This window comes from Delphinapterus leucas, chromosome X (genome assembly GCF_059928025.1).
Source record: "Delphinapterus leucas isolate spDelLeu-1000000601 "Yukka" chromosome X, BTC_Dleu_Yukka2, whole genome shotgun sequence".
Lineage (NCBI taxonomy): Eukaryota > Metazoa > Chordata > Mammalia > Artiodactyla > Monodontidae > Delphinapterus > Delphinapterus leucas.
Genome location: NC_143150.1, coordinates 54,191,422 through 54,218,671, shown reverse-complemented (window position 1 = coordinate 54,218,671; position 27,250 = coordinate 54,191,422). Strand labels below are relative to the sequence as shown.

The 27,250-nt window shown below is 36.1% G+C and overlaps 1 protein-coding gene and 1 pseudogene across 1 annotated transcript in view; both read left to right on the top strand.

The window, feature by feature from the left end:
• Nucleotides 1-27,250, top strand: part of LOC111178253 (protocadherin-11 X-linked) — a 107,179-nt gene that overhangs the window by 13,955 nt on the left and 65,974 nt on the right. The window contains exon 2 of the mRNA XM_089904914.1: nt 21,357-23,849. Coding sequence (XP_089761040.1) covers nt 21,357-23,849 — 2,493 coding nt within the window. The remainder of the gene's footprint in view (nt 1-21,356; nt 23,850-27,250) is intronic.
• On the top strand, nt 1,679-6,309 carry LOC111178191 (retinoic acid receptor beta pseudogene; annotated as a pseudogene).

Genomic DNA, 27,250 nt, shown 5'->3' with positions numbered 1-27,250 from the left:
CTTTTACCACATTGCCCAATTATCATCCTTTAATCAAAGTAACTTATTAATGCTACAGAATGTATTTGTGAACGTTATAGTTTAGAACTTGATTTTGAGAACATTTTATTCTAAAAATCGTATCAAGATGTGACTTTCCAAATGCACAGTATTTTCCTATTATGGTTAAACTTGTACCTCTTTTTGTGCCCCTCATCCCACCCTTTTAAACTAAGACTTGTAGCTGCACGAGGACTGAAAATACCTTTGCTTATTTATGACCTTATTTGGTAAACTTTATTTAATGTAGGTATTAAAAAAGGAGGTAAAACCCCGAAAATGTCCCAATTCAAAAGAGAGCGAAACCAAAAACTCCTTTCTACTAACTTTATACTTTGAAGCAGTTATTTTATAACCCTTAACTGTCAAGAATTGTCATATGTTTTGCCATCTATGACAGCTCTTTTAGTAGAATAAGGGAAAGGCATTGTTATAATAAGTAAGGGATTTAAGTAGAGCAGCTTTCTGGTAGAGTGAAAATAGTGATAATTCTGCCATCATGCTCTTGTTTTTTCCTGTACTCTCCACTGGGTTATGCATTATTTTTCAATATGATACAAATTAATTAAGATATGTAGTGAGCTGTGGAAAATTTCTTATATTTTGTCATAAACATATGTTTACTGACTGTACATCAATAAATCAGTAAGCAATGCATGAAACTCTAAGAATTATAGTATTATGAAAATATCTACAAAACCCTAGATGTTTAAACCACTGTGTTTTTTCATATGATATTGTCACCAATCAAATATATTCACCATTTTTATTTTAAAAATAATAAACAATTATTGTTTAACATAATTTAAAAATACCATGTTTAAATTAACAAATGTAAAATAAAGAGCTGGACATTTATTCATATCAGATAAATAGAATAATGTTTTCTATGTATATATAATATTTCCCATAATGTTCAGTTTTTCTTTGTCATCTATAGCTTTAGCTCTTATTGAATAAGAACGTGTCTTGGAACCTAAATCAAAACTTGATTTTAAAATTTTAGTTGGTAACCAAAGATCAAATTTCTCCAGTTCTGTATCAGATGATCTGATCATTAGACACTAGGTGGATTCACTTAATTTCAAGTATTACATTTTAAATGTGTGTTGATTTTACCACCTATAATTTCAAGCTACTGTGTAAACCTTGGAAATTTTAAATAGTACTTCCATTGGTCACAAATAGAAATTAGTTTGCTGCTATTCTGGCCTAGCATACAAATAAAGTCAAAAGCTTCTCCTCCTGGAAACGTTTAAACCATTTATATTTTCATAAAATTAGGTATTACTTACTGGTGATCTCAGAGTTTTTAAAAATACAATTAACCACAAGATAAGATAGTCTATATGAAAATATGTTTATAGTCGGCTTACTGCCATAGAAAAGTGATGTTTGTACAAATGATTCTAATGCACAGATGTGATTCGTTTCTTTCCATTTATATTTCTGAGGCTCTTCTGATTATTTGCTGGATCCTACAAGTATAATTGTAGTTATACTAATTTCAGAGTAAAACTTCGTATTTGGATACAATTTAGTCTTTTCCTTTTAGGATCATAATTCTCAGTGTGTTGGCCCAGGGTTTCTTTACCTTGGCACTATTGACGTTTAGAGCTGGATAATTCCCTCTTGTGAGATGGCGTAGGACAGGATGGGGGCTGTCCTGTGCATTGTAGGAAGTTTATTGGTATACCTGGCCTCTACCCACTAAGTCCCCGTGGCACCCTCCTGCTTAGATGTGACAACCAAAAATATTTCCAGAGTTTGCTAAATATCCCCTGTGTGGGGGAGGGGGTTGGAATTTCCTTAGCAGAGAACTACTGCTTTAGCCCACCCTTGCACAGCCTAGTGTGGTAGGAACAGATTTTTTTTTTATTTTTAGTAACTCCAAGGACAAGTCAGGGTGTTTTGAACACTTTCCCAAACCTTCAAACGATGACCAATTCCAGATGAGAGAACACTTCACAAATGTTTAAACAATAAATGCAATTTGAACAGTTTCTTAAACTTTAGGAGTCATAAGTGGAAAAGTATTAGCACATAAAGAAGTATTAGCACCAGGCTTCCCTGGTGGTGCAGTGGTTCAGAGTCTGCCTACTAATGCAGGGAACACGGGTTCGAGCCCTGGTCTGGGAGTATCCCACATGCCGCGGAGCAACTAGTCCGGTGAGCCACACTATTGAGCCTGCGCGTCTGGAACCTGTGCTCCGCAACAAGAGAGGCCGCGATAGTGAGAGGCCTGTGCACCGCGATGAAGTGTGGCCCCCGCTTGCCAAAACTAGAGAAAGCCCTCACACAGAAACGAAGACCCAACACAGCAAAAATAAATTAATTAATTAATAAACTCCTACCCCCCCAAAAAAAGTATTAGCACCTTTGATAGAGATTTTATGAAGTAATAATGCTTTTATATAATTCCCAAAATATTATAATTAATTTTCAGTGTAGAAGTCACTTTCTTATCTATGTAACTAGAAGGGGAACATTATGCTAAATATAGAGCAAAGTAACTTGAGAGATGGTTTTCTTCTAATTTCAGATGGGATAAACAATTCATTAATTGCACAAAAGTATTTCAATATTTATTCTGTTTTATTATATATCAAGAAAATACACTTATTGTTAACACTAACAAAATCTTAACTTATGCAATGAATCCACTTTATAAATTGAATATTTATATGAAACAAATGTGTCCTTTGCCCAAATTAATTTCCAATCTTAGAATAAAAATTAGAAGGATAAATTTAATATGTATGAGTATTTTTGTTTGTAAGATGTTATAAATTGTGGGAACTCAGCTAGTAAAGAAAGGTTTATTCTTTTCAGTAGTAAAATCATTATTTTTTTAATTTGATTTCATGGTTGTGTAAAAATTATTAGTTAAAATAGTTAAATGCTAATGTTAAAATAGTAAACTTTGAAAAAAAACTATTTGCTACTGTTAAGGATAAGAAATGATAAAAATTAACATCTTCTAGCATTAGACAAATTAAGAACTCTTTGAAGATACAGTATATGAATGTAACACAGTTTGCCTTGTATGATAGCACTAGTATGGCTATCTTGTTAAAAGAAGCATTTATTAAGCCAATGTCTTTACTAATGGGTTTATTTATGATCAATTGTTTTTAGCTCTTAAATTTTATAATTTTTTCTTTTAGTATTGTGAGGCATGAAAATATATTTTGACCGTATGCCTACAATAATTTTATCTAAACTGCTATATTCGTCATTGAAAATGTCTACGCTTTAATGTGTGAAACTGGGACCAATTTAGTTAACTTTGTCATTGGCTGTGTCTGTAAAGAACTGATTAACTTAATAAGACTGGAAGTTTCAGTTGTTTCATTGATTGACATAGTTGCTAGATGTCATGGCATAAAAATACTGGTCTGCCTTTCAAGGCATAACCTTAATTAATTTTGGAGAACTTTTATAAACATTACTATTCTCTGTATGGAGTTTAGATATTATAGTGTATTGATATCCTGATTAAAAAGTGTGATTCAGTGCACCTGAGGGGGAAAAAAATTACTAGTAGTTTGAAAATATCATTGTTTCTCCTGATTCAAAATGATCCCAGACATAATTTAAATCACTCCTGGAATCAGTGTCATGGGGCGTAGTATTTGCTGATATTAAATATGTCTAGTAAATTTGAGTAGGCTAAGACTCCTTAAATATATAAATATAGCTATACTTATAGAACACTGATGGCTTTTTTCCTATGGAGGGGCTACTTTAAGAAGAAGACATGATTTTTTTATTGGAAAGCAGTGACAAAAATATTTTTGTCGTCTACTATGCTGATAATTAATTTAGATAGCAATAGCTTATGTATTTAATAGATATTAAAATTTATTTTGACTTTGTTGGTTCCTTGTGTTTCTGTAAAAGATACCTGTCTTGGCCTGTGGAACTGGTAGTGCCAGTTGTACAGAAGAGGTAGTATCGTAAGAGGAGGAAAATTACTACAACAATCATGGTAATGAATATGATGAGGATAATGGCAATGATGATGATACTGTTGATGATGAAAATCATGAATTTTCTAATGATAATCACTTATTTGATGATATTAAAAATGCTACTCATGAATTGTTTAACATCAGCGAAATTTGGGCTTCATGTTTCCATCTTGCTAAAAACATGGTCAATAATGAAGAATCAGAAATGATCTCAGAGGACATGGTACTTCCTTCTAAAATAGAATCAGAAAAACATTTAAGCAAATGGGAATGAGTTCCTCCTCCCCTTAAATTAAAACAGGAAAGGATAGGTAAGAGGTAAGGCCCTCTTAATGTCTCAAGATATATCCCATACCGTCAGTATCAACTGGGTAAGCCTTGGATTATGAAAAGAACTCTGACTATAAATGGCCTCACCTGGAGCTTTCTCTGATTCAGTGGACAAGATACTTTTGTCTGGGCATTATCTAATATTGTCTGCCCTGATTTTTTTCTCTCTTTAATTATCTCTTAATCCAGAGGCATGTCAAAACTATCCCATGGCCTCCATTCCTTGCCCAGTCTTAACCCACAAAGAAGAATGTGCATTTGAGTTAAAATCTGAACTGCAGAAAGCCATGTCTAATGTTGCCAATCCTTCGCTTCCATTAGGCAAAAAAATATACTCTTTGGTCTGTCTGAAATGTGCACAGGAAAAAAAGACCCAGGTTTGCTGCCCTTCTCAGGCCATCCTCCAACAAACCCTGCCCCCACCTCCATGATGATCTGCTTCAACTGTTGGGCTACAACCTACCTCTCAAAAACCAGATCACTGAAAAATCTGGTACTTTCGTTAACAAATGTGAACAATGTTTTAGTGACTAACAATACAAACAAACAAAATATATATATATCATCCACAAGATTTGTCTGTTCATCCATTGATAGCATTAGCATTAATGACTTCCAATTATTCAGCAAAGCCTCGATTAGAATGAACCATCTCTTATTGTCACTGCCCATTTGAAACTCCATTCCCCACAGAGCAAAGGATTTGAGCTATTTTTGCAATGATTACCCATTTCCAAGAGAATGTAATCTTTGGACAACTTTGTCAGTTGACTTCTCTCAAGAAAATTTGCCACCATCTTTATCATGACATCTAGTTAATCAGTATTCAGACACCCTGACACAGAGAAGAAATGGCCTTCCCATATGATATAGAAACTGAAATCCTTTTTTGGAGTAAAGGAGATTTCTGGGCTTTGAGGATTAAGTAGGACATTAGTAGAATGAATCAGATTTTGTTTTCTGTTTCATTTATATATGTCTCATATTTAGTCATTTGTTTAAGATTTTCCCTTTTTTTCTGAAAGTCAAAACCTGGCTTTTCAAAACTAAGTGAAGAATAGACTGAAAAAAAAATTGGAAACTGATGAAAGGATTTGTTTCAATATCCATCTGTTCTCATGGATATAACCACCCTGATATCTTCAATTAAATCTCCTTTGGAGGAGGCACCCCGGGCGGGGGGTTTAGCAGCCGCTGAGTAGGGTGGGCGTTTCCTCCCACTCGGTCATGACGCACAGGTTGGGCATGTGCGAGGCTCAGGAACAGGAATTCCAGTGCTGACCATTGAGTCCGACTGGACCTGGGCCTCTGGGACAAATTCAGTGAACCGGCCACCAAGTGCATTATTAAGATTGTGGAGTTTGCTAAACGTCTATCAGGCTTCACCGGCTTGACCATCGCAGACCAAATCACCCTGCTGAAGGCAGCCTGTTTGGACATCCTGATTCTGAGAATCTGCACCAGGTATACCCCAGAGCAAGACACCATGCCGTTTTCAGACGGCCTGACCCTGAATCGAACCCAGATGCACAACGCGAGGATCAGACTCCTGACCGACCTCGTATTCACCTTCGCCAGCCAGCCCCTACATCTGGAGATGGACGACACGGAGACAGGCCTTCTCAGCGCCATCTGCTTGATCTGTGGAGACTGCCAGGACCTTGAGGAACCAACAAAATTAGATAAGCTACAAGAACCATTGCTGGAAGCACTAAAAATTTATATCAGAAAGAGACGACCCAGCAAGCCTCACATGTTTCCAAAGATCCTCATGAAAATCACAGATCACAGCATCAGTGCTAAAGGTGCAGAAAGTGTAATTACATTGAAAATGGAAATTCCTGGCTCGATGCCCCCTCTCATTCAGGAAATGCTGTAGAATTCTGAAGGACATGAACCCTTGACCCCAAGCTCAAGTGGGAACACAGCAGAGCACAGTCCGAGCACCTCGCCCAGCTCCGTGGAGAACAGCGGTGTCGGTCAGTCACCACTGCTGCCATAAGACACTTTCTAGCTACTTCAGACATTCCCCAGTACCTTCACTCCTGGGATTTAAAATGCTAGGAAAATACATTTTTACTGCTGCTTAGGTTTTGGACTGAAAATATATTCAAACTCAAGAAGGACCAAGAAGTTTTCGTATGTATCAATATATACCCCTCACTGTCTAACTTACCTAGAAGTACAAACATTTTAATTCTAAAAATCAGCCATTTCATGCAACCCAAAACCAGTTAAAAGCTTCTATTCTCCTCTTCGAACACTCAAGATTGCATGGCAAAGACCCAGTCAAAATTATTTCCCCCTGGTTAAGCTTCTGAAGACTCTGCACATACAGAAGTATAACTCTGTTCTTTCCTGTACGTTTGGTGCTTTCCTTTTGTCTTGCATACTCCAAATAACCAAGACACCAAGGTTATGGAACAGATTACTTACATATCCAGTTAAGAAAGGGTCAAAAAGATAACTGTCTTGCTTTCACAGACCAAGGCATCAAGGTAAGGAAATGGGACTGTTGTACAGTGTGGCAAGATAAGGCTAAAGATGCTCTACTTTAGTAAGTATAGAAGCTTGTGCTTGCCCTCTGGATGCTCTCAGACCACATCTTTTCTTTCATGTTGCCCAGTGAAGTTTACGACAAATTCACTGTACTAGCAGAAGAGAATTCTGTTATAGTGTAACTGCCCAGTGAAGTATACAACAAATTCACTGTACTAGCAGAAGATAATTCCATTATAGTGTAACTGCCAGTTCAGGTATCAAATGTCATTTGTTCAATTGTTGATGTCACTTTAAATTAAAAGTGGTTTATTACTTGTTTAATGACATAACTACACAATTTTTTTAGAGGTACACTTTTACAGTAATGATAGCCTCCAAGGCAGAAACACTTTTCCGTGTTAATAAAAGTTTTTGTTTACCTATTCACAAGCCATTAGGGAGGTTTCATGGGATAATGACGGGCTAGTCTACCACCTGCACCATGTAACTCTGTATCCTTCCTGATTCCTGCTTGATACTGGGGGGTTTTCCATTGCCTCCCAAAGTCACAGGTAGAGAATCTGCGTCCTCTGGCCTGATTCAATCACTGTGAAGCAGAGTGGAGGCTGGGGTGGAGTGGTTAACAGATACAAGTGTCAGTTTCTTAGTTCTCATTTAAGCACTAATGGAAATTTGTTTTTAATATTATCAAGCCTGTGATGTACTTTCTCTGGCTCTGTTTGTACATTGAAATTGTTTAACAATGCTTTCTATGTTCATATACTGTTTATCTTTTTCCATGGAGTCTCCTGGCAAGGAATAAAATATATTTATTTTAAAGGTGAAAAAAAATCTCCTTTGTTCCAGCCCATAACATTATGAATTTAAGTTAACACTTTAATTTTTTTTAATTAATTTATTTATTTTTGCTGTGTTGAGTCTTCGTTTCTGTGCGAGGGCTTTCTCTAGTTGTGGCAAGCGGGGGTCACTTTTCATTGCGGTGTGCGGGCCTCTCACTATCGTGGCCTCTCTTGTTGCAGAGCACAGGCTCCAGATGCTCAAGCTCAGTAGTTGTGGCTCACGGGCCCAGTTGCTCCATGGCATGTGGGATCTTCCCAGACCGGGGCTCAAACCCGTGTCCCCTGCATTAGCAGGCAGACTCTTAACTATTGCGCCACCAGGGAAGCCCCTAAGTTAACACTTTTAAACATTTCAATCTGAATGCTTATTCCAAATAATATAGTCAAGTAGTTTGATTATTCTCCTAGTTGGAGGACACAGAATAGTGACAATGACACACATCCATAAAAAAGGAAATAGATAGATTTATCATACATCACCACAAAAAATCCTTTAAGACAGAAGTTAGTATCAAGACACTACCATTTTCAGTGACCTTCCCGAGTACGTACTCTTTTGTCAAAGAGGAAAAACAAACAAGCTGTTCCTAATGTTGAAATCTGATGAAACAAAGAAAAAAAAGTCAATGGAAGGAATTACTTTTCTTGGGACTAACATTAAAAAAAAGAACCATATGCTACAATATCATTGTTCTATTAAATAGTCTTTGCTAAATATCAAATAGATAAAATAAACGTATGATATCTTAAACCTTGTGCATGGCTTTGCCAAGATTAACACCAGTGCTGTTAATATTTTAATGTAAATTCTTTTCTTCCGAAGAGAGTTGATACTTTCTTAAATACATGACTTTCCTTTCTGTAATATAACTTTAAAGTAGGTAGGGACTTGGTGACTTCAAGGTTATTGTCAAATATGTGACTAATGGCTCAGGTCATTATACATGTAATCCATTTTTTATTGTATTTCCCTTGACAGTGCTACAAATGAATGCTGAAAGAAATGTTCTTGAAATAGTGCATAGAATCTAAATGACATCACAATGTTGAATATTTCAGAAAGAGTTGCTATCCTCTTCAGTAGTTCTAGGCAGCCTATAGCAAACCAATGAACTTTTAATGGAATTAAAGTAAATTTATTATAGTACCAATTATATTTGTATTAAGAATATTAAATTTATTTCCCTATTGTTTTCCAAAATAGCCATATCTCTGTGGTTTTATCCATTTGAAACTATGCAAATGGATAAACACTGGCATTTCTCTGGCCCAAAGATGTATCAGTAACAGTAAAAAAAAAGAAAATTTTTTTTTTAAAAGTCAGGTTAGTTCTTGATAAATCAAGCAGTGGTAAAGCTCAGAAATAAATTTTTAGTCTTTCCCCCAGCATTCCTCAATCTACAGAATAAACAGCTTTTATGTAAGCAGTTTTAGAATCCAATCTCTTTGGAACTATTTTTAGTACTTACTGGCACTGTATGCATTTTCTGGGCAACTGTACTAGATTTATAGCTCTGGAACTGCTGTGTTATTTATTACCTTCCAATAGGCAATAAACTGGTGTCTTGCACATGCATATGTCAAAAATGCTAAAGTTTAGTACAATGGTTCAGCTAATTCTTTCACAGAAGAATAGGCAAAAAAATAGCTTTTAATTCGGCAATAATCCTTATTCATTTTTTTCAAAAGCAAAAATACTTCTCTTGGGAATTTCATATCCAGCACCAACTTTCTTTTCCTTAATTTTACAAATCCCTACAAAGAATTAAAGTCTCAGATGAGCTTAATAACATCTTGCTTATTTCAGCGGTTTTTGTCCTAGATTTGCAAACTCATCTTAATTTTGAATTTAGGAAGAAATGCCACTCACAAATGAAATTAAGTCTTTTGAATTACATGAGGTTATTAGAAAGTCCCAAATTTTTTCTTAACCTGAACTGGAATTGGCAATTTTGTGTACATGAGATCAAACTATTTTAAGACACCAGGATCCAAAATCAACATATAATGTGTTGCATTCAATTCATATAGTATGTTGTTTTCTTCTTTGAGTTTTTGTTGTCTCTTTTTTTTGGTTGTACATATGGGTGTTTGACAGATGTAGGGTTTTGTATTTTGTCAGTACACAGGCCACTTACCAAACTAAGTACGTGTCATTATTTCTTCCAAAAATAAAGGTTTACAACTAGGCTATAAATTTTTACCAGAGATTGACACTGTAGCTTATCATATCCCTAACAGAAAAAAATAGTTGTTTTATAAAATAATTATGAAATTGTTTTTTGGACAATTTAATTAAAGCAAAAGAGAAAAAGCAACCTGAGTCAACAATTACAGTATATTCCTATTCAAGCACAGACTGAAAATTAAAAACAAGAACAACCAAACTTTGCTTTTTCTTTTTTTTTCTTTTAAAATAGGAATTCTCTTTTTAATTTGTGCATTTATTCATCTAACAAACGCTTATTTAATGTGTTCGTATATGCTGGGTGCTATGTCCTTAGAGATCATACATATAAATGAAGCTTGAGGCCATTTTATCCTACACTCACATTCATTAATGTAATAGAGGCTTAAGTAAATTACCGAGAGAGACACACAGATGAGTGATAGTTCTCTCACCAAAGGATGGCCATTTGGGAGAGAGAGCAAAGGATTTTCTCAAGATTTTTTCCCTATGAACAAGGGGGAAATAATTCTAAGTAAGTTTGGAATTCAGGATACTACAATTATCCCAAAGTTCTATTTTTTTTTTTTTGTATATAGGACATATCTACGGTAAAGGTAGCAAGGTGATAAATTAAGATACCATATATCTTTATTTCCTCTTTTCATCTATCCCATTGTTTTCATGTCATGGTCTAACATATGGCAAAGAGCTTCAGGTTTTTTCATGGTTCATATGGATTTGAATGTCAGTTGAGCTAACTGACATGGGGTGGAACTAATGTTGGATCCATGTGTTAGTCATTCTTTATTCCTGAAGGAGACAAGACAGAGGAACAGCCTTGGAATAGTCATTCATTAAAGATAGTAAGCTCATGTTGGTACCACACTTTAGCATCAGACTTAGGTATCTATCTAAAACTTTGTTGAAAAGTATTTATGTCTTATATGTAGGCAACTCCTTTTCAAATTACTGGGATAATATGAAATGTATTTTTTATTTATTTATTTATTTATTTAAAAAATATTTTTATTGGAGTATAATTGCTTTAAAATGATGTGTTAATTTTTGCCTTAGAACAAAGTGAATCAGTTATACATATACATATTTCCCTATATCACTTCCCTCTTGTGTCTCCCTCCCTCCCACCATCCCTATCCCACCCTTCTAACTGCTCACAAAGCACCGAACTTATCTCCCTGTGCTATGCAACTGATTCCCACTAGCTATCTATTTTATATTTGGTAGTGTATATATGTCCATATATACACTACCACTCTCTCACTTTGTCCCAGCTTACCCTTCCTCATCCCTGTGCCCTCAAGTCCATTCTCTAGAACGTCTGCATCCTTATTCCCGTCTTGCCCATAGGTTTTCCATGACCTTTTTTTTTTCTTTTAGATTCTGTATATATGTGTTAGCATACGGTATTTGTTTTTCTATTCTGACTTAATTCACTCTGTATGACAGACTCTAGGTCCATCCACCTCACTACAAATAACTCAATTTTACTTCTTTATATGGCTGAGTAATATTCCATTGTATATATGTGCCGAATCTTCCTTATCCATTCATATGTCGATGGACACTTAGGTTGCTTCCATGTCCTGGCTATTGTAAATAGAGCTGCAATGAACATTGTGGTACATGACTCTTTTTGAATTATGGTTTTCTCAGGGTAAATGCCCAGTAGTGAGATTGCTGGGTCGTATGGTAGTTCTATTATTATTTTTTTCAGGAACCTCAATGTTGTTCTCCATAGTGGCTGTATCAATTTACATTCCCACCAACAGTGCAAGAGGGTTCCCTTTTCTCCACACACTCTCCAGCATTTATTGTTTGTAGATGTTTTGATGATGGCCATTCTGACCAGTGTGAGATGATATCGCATTGTACTTTTGATTTGCATTTCTCTAATGAATAATGTTGAGCATTCTTTCATGTGTTTGTTGGCAATCTGTATATCTGCTTTGGAGAAATGTCTGTGTAGGTCTTCTGCCCATTTTTGGATTGCGTTGTTTGTTTTTTTTGATATTGAACTGCATGAGCTGAATATAAATTTTGGATATTAATCCTTTGCCAGTTGCTTCATTTGAAAATATTTTCTCCCTTTCTGAGGGTTGTCTTTTCATCTTGTTTATGGTTTCCTTTGCTGTGCAAAATTTTAAGTTTCATTAGGTCACATTTATTTATTTTTGTTTTTATTTCCATTTCTCTAGGAGGCGGGTCAAAAGGCTCTTGCTGTGATTTATGTCACAGAGTGTCCTGCCTGTTTTCCTCTAAGAGTTTGATAGCGTCTGGACTTACATTTAGGTCTTTAATCCATTTTGACTTTATTTTTGTGTATGGTGTTAGGGAGTGTTCTAATTTCATTCTTTTACATGTAGCTGTCCAGTTTTCCCAGCACCACTAATTGAAGGGGCTGTCTTTTCTCCATTGTATATTCTTGCTTCCTTTATCAAAGATAAGGTGACCATATGTGCATGGGTTTATCTCTGGGCTTTCTATCCTGTTCCATTGATCTATATTTCTGTTTTTGTGCCAGTACCATACTGTCTTGATCACTGCAGCTTTATAGTATATTCTGAAGTCCAGGTACCCGATTCCTCCAGCTCCATTTTTCTTTCTCAAAATTACTTTCACTAATCGGGGTCTTTTGTGTTTCCATACAAATTGTGTAATTTTTTGTTATAGTTCTGTGAAAAATGTCACTGGTAGTTTGATAGGGATTGAATTGAATCTGTAGATTGCTTTGGGTAGTAGAGACATTTTCACAATGTTGATTTTTCCAATCCAAGAACATGGTATATCTCTCCATCTATTTGTATCATCTTTAATTTCTTTCATCAGTGTCTTATAATTTTCTGCATACAGGTCTTTTGTCTCCTTAGGTATGTTTTTTCCTAGGTATTTTATTCTTTTTGTTGCAATGGTAAATGGGAGTGTTTACTTAATTTCACTTCCAGATTTTTCATCATTAGTGTATAGGAGTGCCAGAGTGTTCTGTGCATTAATTTTATATCCTGCTACTTTACCAAATTCATTAATTAGCTCTAGTAGTTTTCTGGTAGCTTCTTTAGGATTCTCTATGTAAAGTATCATGTCATCTGCACACAGTGACAGATTTACTTCTTTTCCGATTTGGATTCCTTTTATTTCTTTTTCTCCTCTGATTGCTGTGGCTAAAACTTCCAAAACTTTGTTGAATAATAGTGGTGAGAGTGGGCAACCTTGCCTTGTTCCTTATCTTAGTGGAAATGGTTTCAGTTTTTCACCACTGAGGACGATGTTGGCTATGGGGTTGTCATATACGGCCTTTGTTATTTTAGGTATGTTCCCTCTATGCCTACTTGCTGGAGGGTTTTTATCATAAATGGGTGTTGAATTTTGTCGAAAGCTTTCTCTGCATCCATTGAGATGATCATATTGTTTTTCTCCTTCAATTTGTTAATATGGTGTATCACACTGATTGATTTGCGTATATTGAAGTATACTTGCATTCCTGGCATAAACCCCACTTGATCATGGTGTATGATCCTTTTAATGTGCTGTTGGTTTCTGTTTGCTAGTATTTTGTTGAGGATTTTTGCATCTATGTTCATCAGTGATATTGGCCTGTAGTTTTCTTTCTTTGTGACATCCTTGTCTGGTTTTGGTATCAGGGTGATGGTGGCCTCGTAGAATGAGTTTGGGAGTGTTCCTCCCTCTGCTATATTTTGGAAGACTTTGAGAAGGATAGGTGTTAGCTCTTCTCTAAATGTTTGCTAGAAATCGCCTGTGAAGCCGTCTTGTCCTGGGCTTTCGTTTGTTGGAAGATTTTTAATCACAGCTTCAATTTCAGTGCTTCTGATTGGTCTGTTCATATTTTCTATTTATTCCTGGTTCAGTCTTGGCAGGTTGTGCATTTCTAAGAATTTGTCCATTTTATTGGCATATAGTTGCTTGTAGTAATCGCTCATGAATCCTTTGTATGTCTGCAGTGTCAGTTGTTACTTCCCCATTTTCATTTCTAATTCTATTGATTTGAGTCTTCTCCCTTTTTTTCTTGATGAGTTTGGCTAATGGTTTGTCAATTTTGTTCATCTTCTCAGAGAACCAGCTTTCAGTTTTATTGATCTTTGCTATCGTTTCCTTCATTTCTGATCTGATCTTTATGATTTCTTTCCTTCTGCTAACTTTGGGGTTTTTTTGGTTGTTCTTTGTCTAATTGCTTTAGGTGTAAGGTTAGGTTATTTATTCAAGATGATTCTTGTTTCTTAAGGCAGGTTTGTATTGCTATAGGCTTCCCTCTTGGAACTGCTTTTGCTGAATCCCATTGGTTTTGGGTCATCGCGTTTTCATTGTCATTTTTTTCTAGGTATTTTTTGATTTCCTCTTTGATTTCTTCAGTGATCTCTTGGTTATTAAGTAGTGTAATGTTTAGCCTCCATGTGTTTGTAATTTTTACAGACTTTTCCTGTAATTGATATCTAGTTTCATAGGATTGTTGTCAGAAGAGATACTTGATACGATTTCAATTTTCCTAAATTTACCATGGCTTGATTTGTGACCCAAGATATGATCTATCCTGGAGAATGTTCCATGAGCACTTGAGAAAAATGTGTATTCTGTTGTTTTTGGATGAAATGTCCTATAAATATTAAGTCCATCTTGTTTAATGTATCATTTAAAATTTGTTTCCTTATTTATTTTCCTTTTGGGTGGTCTGTCCATTCGTGAAAGTGGTGTGTTAATGTTCCCTACTATGATTGTGTTACTGTTGATTTTCCCTTTTATGGCTGTTAGTATTTGCCTTTTGTATTAAGATGCTCCTATGTTGGGTCCACAAATATTTACAATTGTTACATCTTCTTGGATTGATCCCTTGAGCATTATGTAGTGTCCTTCTTTGTCTCTTGTAACAGTGCTTGTTTTAAAGTCTATTTTGTATGATATGAGGACTACTTCTCCAGCTTTATTTGATTTCCAATTGCATGGAATATCTTTTTCATCCCCTCACTTTCAGTCTGTATGTGTCCTTAGGTCTGAAGTGGGTCTCTTGTAGACAGCATATATATGGGTCTTGTTTTTGTATCCATTCAGCCAGTCTGTGTCTTTTGGTGGGAGCATTTAATCCATTCACATTTAAGGTAATTATCGATATGTATGTTCCTATTACCATTTTCTTAATTGTTTTGGGTTTGTTATTGTAGGTCTTTTCCTTCTCTTGTGTTTCCTGCCTACAGAAGTTCCTTTAGCATTTGCTGTAAAGCTGGTTTGGTTGTGCTGATTTCTCTTCGCTTTTGCTTGTCTGTAAAGTTTTTAATTTCTCCATCAAATCTGAATGAGATCCTTGCTGGATAGAGTAATCTTGGTTGTAGTTTTTTCCCTTTCATCACTTTAAGTATGTCCTGCCACTCCCTTCCGACTTGCAGGGTTTCTCCTGAAGATCAGCTGTTAACGTTATGGGGATTCCCTTGCATGTTATTTGTTGTTTTACCCTTGCTGATTTTAATATTTTTTCTTTGTATTTAATTTTTGATAGTTTGATTAATATGTGTCTTGGTGTGTTTCTCCTTGGATTTATCCTGTATCAGACTCTCTTTGCTTCCTGGACTCGATTAACTACTTCCTTTCCCATATTAGGGAAATTTTCAACTGTAATCTCTTCAAATATTTTCTCAGTCCCTTTCTTTTTCTCTTCTTCTTCTGGGACCCCTATAATTCGAATGTTGGTGCGTTTAATGTTGTCCCAGAGGTCTCTTAGACTGTCCTCATTTCTTTGCATTCTTTTTTCTTTATTCTGCTCTGCAGTAGGTATTTCCACTCTTTTATCTTCCAGGTCACTTATCCATTCTTCTGCCTCAGTTATTCTGCTATTGCTTCCTTCTAGAGAATTTTTAATTTCATTTATTGTGTTGTTCATGATTGTTTGCTCTTTAGTTCTTCTAGGTCCCTGTCAAACATTTCTTGTATTTTCTCCATTCTCTCTCCAAGATTTTGGATGGTCGTTACTATCATTATTCTGAATTCTTTTTCAGGTAGCCTGCCTATTTCCTCTTCATTTGTTAGGTCTGGTGGGTTTTTACCTTGCTCCTTCATCTGCTGTGTGTTTCTTTGTCTTCTCATTTTGCTGAAATTACTGTGTTTGGTGTCTCCTTTTTGCAGGCTGCATGTTCGTAGTTCCCGTTGTTTTTGGTTTCTGCCTCCAGTGGCTAAGGTTGGCTCAGTGGGTTTTGTAGGCTTCCTGGTGGAGGGGACTAGTGCCTGTGCTCTGATGGAGGAGGCTGCATCTTTTCTTTCTGGTGGGCAGGTCCACGTCTGGTGGTGTGTTTTGTGGTGTCTGTGACCTTATTATGATTTTAGGCAGCCTCTCTGCTAATGGGTGGTATTGTGCTCCTGTCTTGCTAATTGTTTGACATAGGGTGTCCAGCACTGTACCTTGCTGGTCGTCGAGTGGAGCTGTGTCTTGGCATTGAGATGGAGATCTCTGGGAGATTTTCGTCGTTTGATATTATGTGGAGCTGGGAGCTCTCTGGTGGACCAATTTCCTGAACTTGGCTCTCCCACCTCAGAGGCATAGCCCTAACGCCTGGATGGAGCACCAAGAGCCTGTCATCCACATGGCTGAGAAATAAATGGAGAAAAGAAGAAAGAAAGAAAGCAAAAGATAAAATTAAATTAAATTAAATGGTTCTAAAAATAAAAATAATTATTAAAACAATTTTAAGTAATTAAAAAAAAAGAAAGAAGAGAACAACCAAAGCAAAAAAATCAAATCCACCAGTGATAACAAGCACTGAAAACTACACTAAAAAAAAAAAGAAAAAAAAAAAACAGACAGGCAGAACCCTAGGACAACTGGTAAAAGCAAATGTATACAGACAAAATCACACAGAAGCATATGCATGCACACTCACAAAAAGAGAAAAAGGGGGAAAATATATATATATATATATATATATATATATATATATATATATATATATATATATATATTGTTGTTCCCAAAGTCCACCTCCTCAATTTGGGATGATTCATTCTCTATTCAGGTATTCCACAGATGCAGGGTACATCAAGTTGACTGTGGAGATTTATTCCACTGCTCCTGAGGCTGCTGGGAGAGATTTCCCTTTCTCTTCTTTGTTCGCACAGCTCCTGTGGTTCAGCTTTGGATTTGACCCCGCCTCTCCGTGTAGGTCGCCTGAGGGCGTGTGTTCTTCACTTAGACAGGACGGGGTTAAAGGAGCAGCTGCTTCAGGGGCTCTGGCTCTCTCAGGCCAGGGGGACGGAGGGGTACAGAGTGCGGGGTGAGCCTGTGGCGGCAGAGGCTGGCATGACGTTGCACCAGCCTGAGGCATGTCGGGTGTTCTCCCGAGGAAGTTGTCCCTGGACCATGGGACGGTGGCAGTGGCGGGCTGCACAGGCTCCCTGGAGGGGAGATGTTGATAGTGACCTGTGGTTGCACACAGGCTTCTTGGTGGCTGCAGCAGCAGTCTTAATGTCTCATGCCTGTCTCTGGGGTCCGAGCTGATAGCCACAGCTCACGCTTGTCCCTGGAGCTCCTTTAAGCAGCACTCTTAATCCCCTCTCCTCGTGCACCAGGAAATAAACAGGCAAGAAAAGTCTCTTGCCTCTTCGGCAGTTCCAGACCTTTTGCCAGACTACCTCCCATCTAGCTGTGGTGCACTAGCCCCCTTCAGGCTGTGTTCACGCCGCCAACCCCAGTCCTCTCCCTGGGATCCGACCGAAGCCCGAGCCTCAGCTCCCAACCCCCACCCATCCCGGTGGGTGAGCAGACAAGCCTCTCGGGCTGGTGAGTGCTGGTTGGCACTGATCCTCTGTGCAGGAATCTCTCTGCTTTGTCCTCTGCACCCCTGTTGCTGTGCTCTCCTCTGTGGCCCCGAAGCTTCCCCCATCCGCCACCCACAGTCTCCACCCATGAAGGGGCTTCCTAGTGTGTGGAAACCTTTCCTCCTTCACAGCTCCCTCCCTCTCGTGCAGGTCCGTCCTTATTCTTTTGTCTCAGTTTTTTCTTTTTTCTTTTGCCCTACCCAGGTACGTGGGGAGTTTCTTGCCTTTTGGGAGGTCTGAGGTCTTCTTCCAGCATTCAGTAGGTGTTCTGTAGGAGTTGTTCCACATGTAGATGTATTTCTGATGTATTTGTGGGGAGGAAGGTGATCTCCATGTCTTACTCTTCCGCCATCTTCATGCCCACTCTGAAATTTAAATATGTAAACTAGCAAGTCATTTGTAGAGCTCCAAATATCTGAGTGGGGGTGGTAGACACAAAATCCCCTGACCTGAACATAGATTTTTATTAAAGAAAATGTAACATCTTAGAACAGTCTAGTGCAATAGAACTTTGTGTAATAATGGACAAGTTCTATATCTGTGCTGTCCAATGCCATAGCCACTACTCAGATGTAGCTATAAGAACTGATATGTGGCTAGTGAGACTAAGGTACTGATTTTTTTTATTTTATCTAATTATAATTAATTAAAATTTAAATGTAAATACTTGTGACTAATCGCTGTCATATTGGACAGAGCAGTCATAGAAGACAGAAGAGCAGTATGGACATTGTCCATTATCTTGTATGTATATCTCATTATCATCTTGAAAATTTGAAAAATCTATCTTTTAACATTACTGTCACGTCACATATAATAGTTAAGGACAGCAAACATGCTGTTCTTGGGTTTTTCAGGTGTCATAACCCTGCATTCATTTGCTTGGGAAAGCAAAGGTCAATGCAAAATTCAGGCAAACACATAAGACTAAGCTCTAAATATACAGACACAAAATACATAAACATAAATGAATAAAATTAAAAATTAAAACTAGCATATTCTTTTCCCCAGATGTATTATAGTCATAAATTGGATAATTGAGTCTGAAACTCAAGGCCTTAAGTTATTTACTTGTTGTTTTTAAGCTATATTATATATGCTAGTTCCCCCTTATATAACCTCTAATAATTCTTTATAATCTACTTTTATAGCCCTTATTAAAAATGTAATTATTTTCAATTAACATAAATCTATTAGTATCAACATCAGTAGATACTTAGATTGCTATTGATTTTCCCTCATCTTAGCTAAAATATAATTTCCATTACATTAGCAAAATATTTTTACTTACCACCATATCGCCAGTGCCTAGAAGAATGCTGTGACCATATTAGCCACTGAATATTGGCATGCCAAGAATTAACAAAATTGTATTAAATGCCATGGATTTCTGTGAAGTTCAATTCAGAAGCTATTTTTTCTACCCATAGGTGAGACATTCCAGATTTGAGCTTTCCTAAAAGCCTTTTGAAATATCATTACAAAAGTAAAATTATCATTAATCACTGTTTACCTAAATCAAATTATAATAGTAAATACTGTATGTATATTTAATATTATTGTTGTAAAATTATTTTTTTCTTAAAATATATTTGCTAATTTTCACACTTGTAGATAGGTATTACATGAAAAATATTTTCCTTGGCAAAGAAAATGCAAATTGTTTATTGGTTTATATAAGTAAAATATTAATAGAATGCTCATTTTAGTTTATGAATTAAAACTAAGATTAATACACATTGGTTACCTTGTAGGAAATTTTTTTTAATTACATTGAAGCAAAATGATGATTTTAATTAATATTTCTGAAATGCCACCTTAAATTTCATAATAAACATTTAATTCTTCCATCAAGATATATTATGGTCTGGATTTGAATAAAAGAGTAGGTGAATCTAAACACACACAAAAAATCCAAAAAAATGCAGAAATATCTTCAAGCAATTCATGAGGAAAAATGTAGTTGTACTTAAGTACTGTACTAGATTTTATGTAAGCAATTATAACACTTTGATAAGTTATAAAAGATAATATGACCATATAATCTCACCATATATTCTAGTGGTCCCTGAAAACCTGATACCGTTCATTGGTTTCTAACATTTAGGATCTTATTTTAGAAACTGGTATGACAGAACAATGAGAAAAAACCCTCAGATGCTCTCCTGTTCTTTCAGGACAGAGCACATAGTTGAGATCTCAATAACTGATCTTCAGCACATGTCAGCAACTTTTATGTTAAAAAATATATTGAAGAATTAAAATTGTAATGTGTGGTTATGTGTGTGTGTGTGTGTGTGTGTGTGTGCACTCGTGTACGTGTGTCCGTAAGGGTTCATAAATCACCCATGTACTAGGAATCTTAAGATCTTCTGATCTTCACAGCCTCCAGTACCTTTCTATCTATTCATTTCTGTCAAAGTGCTACAGGTAACACTGGCTAGAACTGCACCTGAGAGCCAGTGAATTCTACTCCTCAATCAGCTATCAAGATCACTGTTTGTCTGTGTAGGGCTTATCTTATTGTAGTTCAGAGAAGGGACTTTAAAATTTTTTATTTTCTATTGATAAATTGGACTTTATCAAAATTATTTGACTATTTTAAAGACTTATACAAGAGTATGAGATCCTCTGTGTGCTGATAAACAATAGCACTTAACAGAGCCTAAGCACTTTAAGAATTTTACAGTTTTATATTAATTGAACCACTTCCTTGAGGGTTTTGAGGGAAGCCAGAACCAGAGGAAACTGATTTTAAACATTCCCATAATCTGACTTTATATGCATAAAGAAAATATAGGTACTGTTCCTATAGCTATATTTTCCAATTTGACATTTTGGCATGTTAGTTTCAGTCCATTGTGCGTGCTCATTAAAAAAAAAAAATTAGAAGTTAAATAACATTGTTCTGTTAATCTCCAAAAAAATGTCTTTCTTTTTTGGCCAGGCCTCATGGCTTGCAGGATCTTAGTTCTCCGACCAGGGATTGAACCTGGGCTCCGGCAGTGAAATCACCGAGTCCTAACCACTGCACCACCAGGGAATTCCCAGAAATTTCATTTTTAACACCTGTTTCTATAGGGGAAATAAAGAAAGTCTGTGTATTTTACACAAGGTTTTATTCTTATCAGAGTTTGCATATTTTCTCCCTCTGCCAAAGTTATTAGCTGTATTTATTAGATGTGATATACGCACTTTTGTCTTGGATAAAGATTTTATACTTGATTGTTACTTCTGGTGGTGAAAAGGTGTCCTAGACAACTGAAACCTACAGTAAGATATTTTAATTCATTTGGAGTAACCATTTTTAATTCACTTATAAGTTAATTCACCATGTGAAACTTAGTGATAATTCTTTTTAAAATTCGACATACTTCTTCATTTTGAAATCTTTAATAGTTCACATAAATGTTACATTTATCACCACAAAGTGCTACAACCTGAAAAGCGCTTAGAACATCTTCTAGCACAACTCTAATTTCACAAATGTATAGAGATGTTAAGCATCTTGTTTGTGGTGACAATATTAGTTACTGACGAAGTTGGGACTTAGAACTCAAGTCTCTGGCACTTATTTCTGAGTTGAGCCTATGTCATATGACTTCAAGGAATTGAAAACTGGTCTCATTAAATAATAACATAAGCTAAAATGTTTCCTTCTATGTTTTCCAGGGTCAAAGTATTTTTGGGCTTGATGTTACTGAAACACCAGAAGGAGAGAAGATGCCACAATTGATAGTTCAAAAGGAGTTAGATAGGGAAGAGAAAGATACATATGTAATGAAAGTAAAGGTTGAAGATGGTGGCTTTCCTCAAAGATCCAGTACTGCTATTTTGCAAGTCAGTGTTGCTGATACAAACGATAACCGCCCAGTCTTCAAGGAGAATGAGATTGAAGTCAGTATACCAGAAAATGCTCCTGTAGGTACTTCAGTGACACAACTTCATGCCACAGATGCCGACATAGGTGAAAATGCCAGGATTCACTTCTATTTCAGCAATCTAGTCTCCAACATGGCCAAGAGGCTATTTCACCTCAACTCCACCAGTGGACTTATCACAATCAAAGAACCACTGGATAGGGAGGAATCACCAAACCACAGGTTACTGGTTTTGGCAAGTGATGGTGGATTGATGCCAGCAAGATCAATGGTGCTAGTAAATGTTACAGATGTCAATGATAATGTCCCATCAATTGACATAAGATATATCATCAATCCAATCAATGGCACCGTGGTTCTTTCAGAAAATTCTCCACTCAACACAAAAATTGCACTCGTAACTGTGACAGATAAGGATGCTGACCTTAATGGTAGGGTGACGTGCTTTACAGATCATGAAGTCCCTTTCAGGTTGAGGCCAGTATTCAGTAATCAGTTCCTCCTAGAGACTGCTGCATATCTTGACTACGAGTCCACAAGAGAATATGCTATTAAATTACTGGCTGCAGATGCTGGCAAACCTCCTTTGAATCAATCATCCATGCTCCTCATCAAAGTAAAAGATGAAAATGACAACGCTCCAGTTTTCACTCAGCCTTTCATAAGTCTTTCTGTTCCTGAGAATAACTCTCCTGGCACCCAGTTGACAAAAATAAGTGCAATGGATGCAGACACAGGGCATAATGCTGAGATAAACTACCTGCTTGGCATTGATGCTCCATCTGAATTCAACCTGGATCGTCGTACAGGCATTCTGACTGCAGCGAAGAAACTGGATAGAGAAAAACAGGAAAAATATTCATTCACAGTTCTGGCAAAAGATAACGGGATGCCACCTTTAATAACCAATGCCACAGTCTTAGTGACTGTTCTTGATCAGAATGACAACAGTCCAATTTTCACTCACAATGAGTACAACTTCTATGTCCCAGAAAACCTTCCAAGACATGGCACAGTAGGACTAATCACTGTAACTGATCCTGATTATGGAGAAAATTCTGCAGTCACTCTCTCCATTTTAGACGCAAGTGATGATTTCACCATTGATCCACAGACTGGTGTCATCCGACCGAATATTTCCTTTGATAGAGAAAAACAAGAATCTTATACTTTCTATGTAAAGGCTGAGGATGGTGGTAGGGTATCACGTTCTTCAACTGCCAAAGTCACCATAAATGTGGTTGATGTCAATGACAACAAACCAGTTTTTGTTGTCCCTTCTTCGAACTACTCCTTTGAATTGGTTCTGCCATCCACTAATCCAGGCACAGTGGTCTTCATGGTAGTTGCTGTTGACAATGACACTGGTATGAATGCAGAGCTTCATTACAGCATTGTAGGAGGAAACACAAAAGGTCTGTTTATGATTGACCAAACAACAGGCAACATTACACTGAAGGAGAAATGTGTCCCTGCAGACCTTGGTTTACACAAACTGGTAGTCAAAGTCAAGGACTTAGGACAACCTGATTCTCTCTTCAATGTTGTAAATGTTAATCTATTTGTGAATGAGTCAGTGACCAATGCTACACTGATTTATGAATTGGTGCGCAAAAACATTGAAACACCAGTGACCCAAAGTATTGAGACATCTGATACATCCTCACCATCCAGTGACTATGTCAAGATCGTGGTTGCCATTGTTGCAGGCACCATAACTGTCATCCTTGTTATTTTCATCACTGCTGTAGTAAGATGCCGCCAATCACCACACCTTAAGGCTGCTCAGAAAAACAAGCAGAATTCCGAATGGGTTACTCCAAACCCAGAAAACAGGCAGATGATAATGATGAAGAAAAAGAAGAAGAAGAAGAAGCATACCCCTAAGAACTTGCTGCTTAACTTTGTTACTATTGAAGAAACTAAGGCAGATGATGCTGACAATGATGGAAACAGTGTCACACTAGACCTTCCCATTGAACTGGAAGAGCAAACCATGGGCAAGTACAACTGGGGCACTACACCTACTACTTTCAAGCCTGACAGCCCTGATTTGGCCCGGCACTACAAATCTGCCTCTCCACAGCCTGCCTTCCAGATCCAGCCAGAAACTCCCCTGAATTCAAAGCACCACATCATCCAGGAACTGCCTCTTGATAACACTTTCGTGGGCTGTGATTCCATCTCCAAGTGTTCCTCCAGCAGTTCTGATCCCTACAGCGTTTCTGAGTGCAGCTATCCAGTGACAACTTTCAAGACCCCTGTGTCTGTACACACCAGACTGGTAGGTAATCCAAGTTTCTAAGTAACCTTTCTAATTTTATATTTTTTAATTATTTTCAGTTGAAGTAGGACTTTACAGAATCTACTGACTCAACATGGGATCAAAATGATCGTGTTCTGCAGAAGTATCTGAATAGATATATGGATTCATTTTAAGTTTGGTAGAAAATCAGAACAGAATGACTCCTGATTGGAGGAAAATTGGGTGAGGAATGATGATTATAATAGGGACAGTGTTGTCTGTAGATGGCAGTATGACACTTCTTGCTAGAGAATATACTGGAAAAACTCCAAAATAAAGGGTCATGGCACTGTCCTCAGTACAATTGTGTGCATGAGGATCAACACAGTCATGGCTAGATACATCACAGTAAAGCCTCTTAGAATCTGATAAACAGGTCTTAATACTTAATGGTATTGAGACTTCCAGCTTCACTTGGGAAAATCTGTGTCTACCCAAGATAATCAAATAGCATAAAGATATCCCCCCTACCCACCATTCCCCCAAACCCCCACAATGAAAAGAGAGTGTCAATTCTAGATTAGGAACTCACCATTATTCTGGTTCATAAATCTGTATTAACACAATGTAGCAAGAATGGGATTAGGAAAATGAACTCATGCTACTCACTCTCACCTTCAAGCCAGAGAATGAAATATATATGAGATCTCTACTTTAGATATCCATTTGAGTATCTGCATATTCATGCAAGGTATTAAGAACCCTTCAGGAGACATTCTTAAGAGATAATGACTTTTTGAAAATGAAATATTATTGCTTTCTCTAATGGGCCTGAAGGAAACTATGCACATATTAAGACCCAAGATATCTGTATACAATAATTTAAAACCTATTAAATTTATGAAAACAAGAGTTTATACAGTCTTTTTTATCTGTATTCCATGGAGAAATGAATTAAAATATATCTAGAAATTCATAACTAAAGTAAATGATTTAAGTATTTTTATTTCCTTAATAAAGTCAAGTGATAGAATTTATCTACATTTTTTCTCTGGAAGTCATGCAGCATGTTGATTTTATCATTTCGTCTGTGTTACTCTTAAGAAGGTCTTCATATCAGTTTCAGTGAATAAAACTTTTGAAACCTATTTAGGCTTAATTAAATAGTAGTAATGTGAAAGTCAGAATAGGTTTCCTCTCACCAAAGTTAGAGATATTAAAGAAGTCTATCAGGATTCAAAATAACAGTGAAAATAATTTACCATAATTTAGGAAATGCTTTTAAGAATTGAGGTCACTCATGGATTTGCATAGTTAAATTATACAATAACATTAAACTTTCTCTCTTAATCACACAGTGAAAGTAAGATACTAATTCAGTTGTGGGTGCATTTTTGTTACAATAGGTTCATAATTATGCTATCGCAAACGGTAAAATAGAACCCTACTCTCTTTGTGGCGAGTTTCTGTTATGCTTTGAATGAGTTTATAGGGCAGTGGTTACTTCTACAGTTTACATGAGCCTCATGGTTTCTGACCAAGGTGGATCTTAAATGGGTGGCAAACGTAACAGATGCCGAATATCTCATCATGGTATGTTTTTGTTTTTATTTAACTATTAAAAAGGGTGCTCTCATTTTCTAATTCTCATTGCTATCATTCGGTTTTTTGGAAACATTTCTCAACAGAAAAGTATTCTTTATGAATAACACTTTATGTGTGTTGTATATCCTAATAGCACTTTTCCCAGGGCTAAATTTGTGACTCACTTAAAAATCTATACAAAGGGTGGGGTTTGTGAATTACTTTTGCAGAGCATCATTTTTAATAGATTGGCTTGTGAAGTTAGAAGAGCAAATTCTGGTTTCAACTGTTTTTGAAAGCATGGAGATGTTTTAAGAGCTAGACTTATTTTACATGAGGACATGAACATACAGTAAGTAAGGCATAGATGAAGGAAAATATTGAAGTGTTTTCCAAATATCTTCTTCTTTTATTGTTTTTTTTTGGTATTTTGTAATCCTGAGAAAGTCAATAAAATTAATAACTTTTTCATTCGGGTATTTTATTTTATTTAGCTAAGAAATTTTTTCCTAAACACAGAACAGTAACTTCATGAGATAGGCAAAATAAGGAAAGTAAATGCTAATGAGAATAAATTCTTGGCTATCATTCAGTTTTTATTAGCTAAAAGGAGTATCTTAGAATCAGTGGGTTCTCAGATGACTTATTCTATTTTTTCTCATCTTAAAAAAATAGGTAAATTGTATATTTTATGTCATTGGTTCACAGAAGTTTCAGATTAATTACTAAATATCTTCTGGACATGAATTGGTGAACTTAGGCAGACTAATGTGATACTAAAAATAATTTGAATCCTTGTATTTTGTACTACATTTGCAATGTTCTTCACCCTTTCTGTATACGCTTCAATTTCTGATTAACACCAGGAGAGGCATCTTATATTCAGTGATGTTGCAGAATGCGAAAAAGTTAAGTGAGCACTGAAAAATAACTCGTGTATTTATAAAAATTCAAATACAGTAGGTGTCTTCTTTTTAAAGAAACATCATACAAAATGAGGAAAAGTGTCAGACAGTAAAATAAAAATCCATTGTTCCTTAAAGAAATTCTGACACTGAAATAAAATACTACTGTTATCAGAAGGCAGAATATATTCAATTGATTTTAAACAAAGTGAGAAATATATTTTCAAAAGGAGGGTTTAGGGTGATATTTCTGGTTAGTTCATTACTCATCTGAATAGAAATATGAAAGTGAAGAAATTAAATGGCTCTAGGAGGCAGTAAGATATAAGGGGATTTATAAAAACTTTCATGTTTTTAAAAAGGGAATCAAATACTTTCTATAGTTTTTTTTTTTTCTGACTCGTGTTCTGAAAAAATATGGAACATTCGTCAGATAGAAATGTATCTATTGCACAAAACCATTTATACCTGGGGAATATAAGGATCCTCTTTGATATAAATTTTTACAAGTATTCTGGAAGGCATTTTTGTATGCATATATTATAGTAGAAATTAAAACATGAAATTTAAAAGATGATCTTACAGTGTACTTTATATTAACATCTTTCAGAGCAAGCAGATAGTGTTTGGTGCGATTCTAGAAAAACAATAAGAATAATCATTTTAGAATCAATTTTGATAATTGTTGTATAAAAGAGATACAATGCCAAAACGAAATCTTGCTTAACACAGTTCTTCCATTAAAATATTGTGAAGACTATACATTTGAAAAATAGGGGAACAAAAATGAACTTATTATTTTGAAAGGGCCTTCTGTGTACAAGTCACTGTCTTAGTCATGTATTTGAGGTACTTCATTTCAAAAAGAAATAATTCATGGTTACATGAGTGTAGGTATTATACATGGATTCAAAATGGTAAGAGGAGTCTGAGTTAGCTTGGAATAGGCTT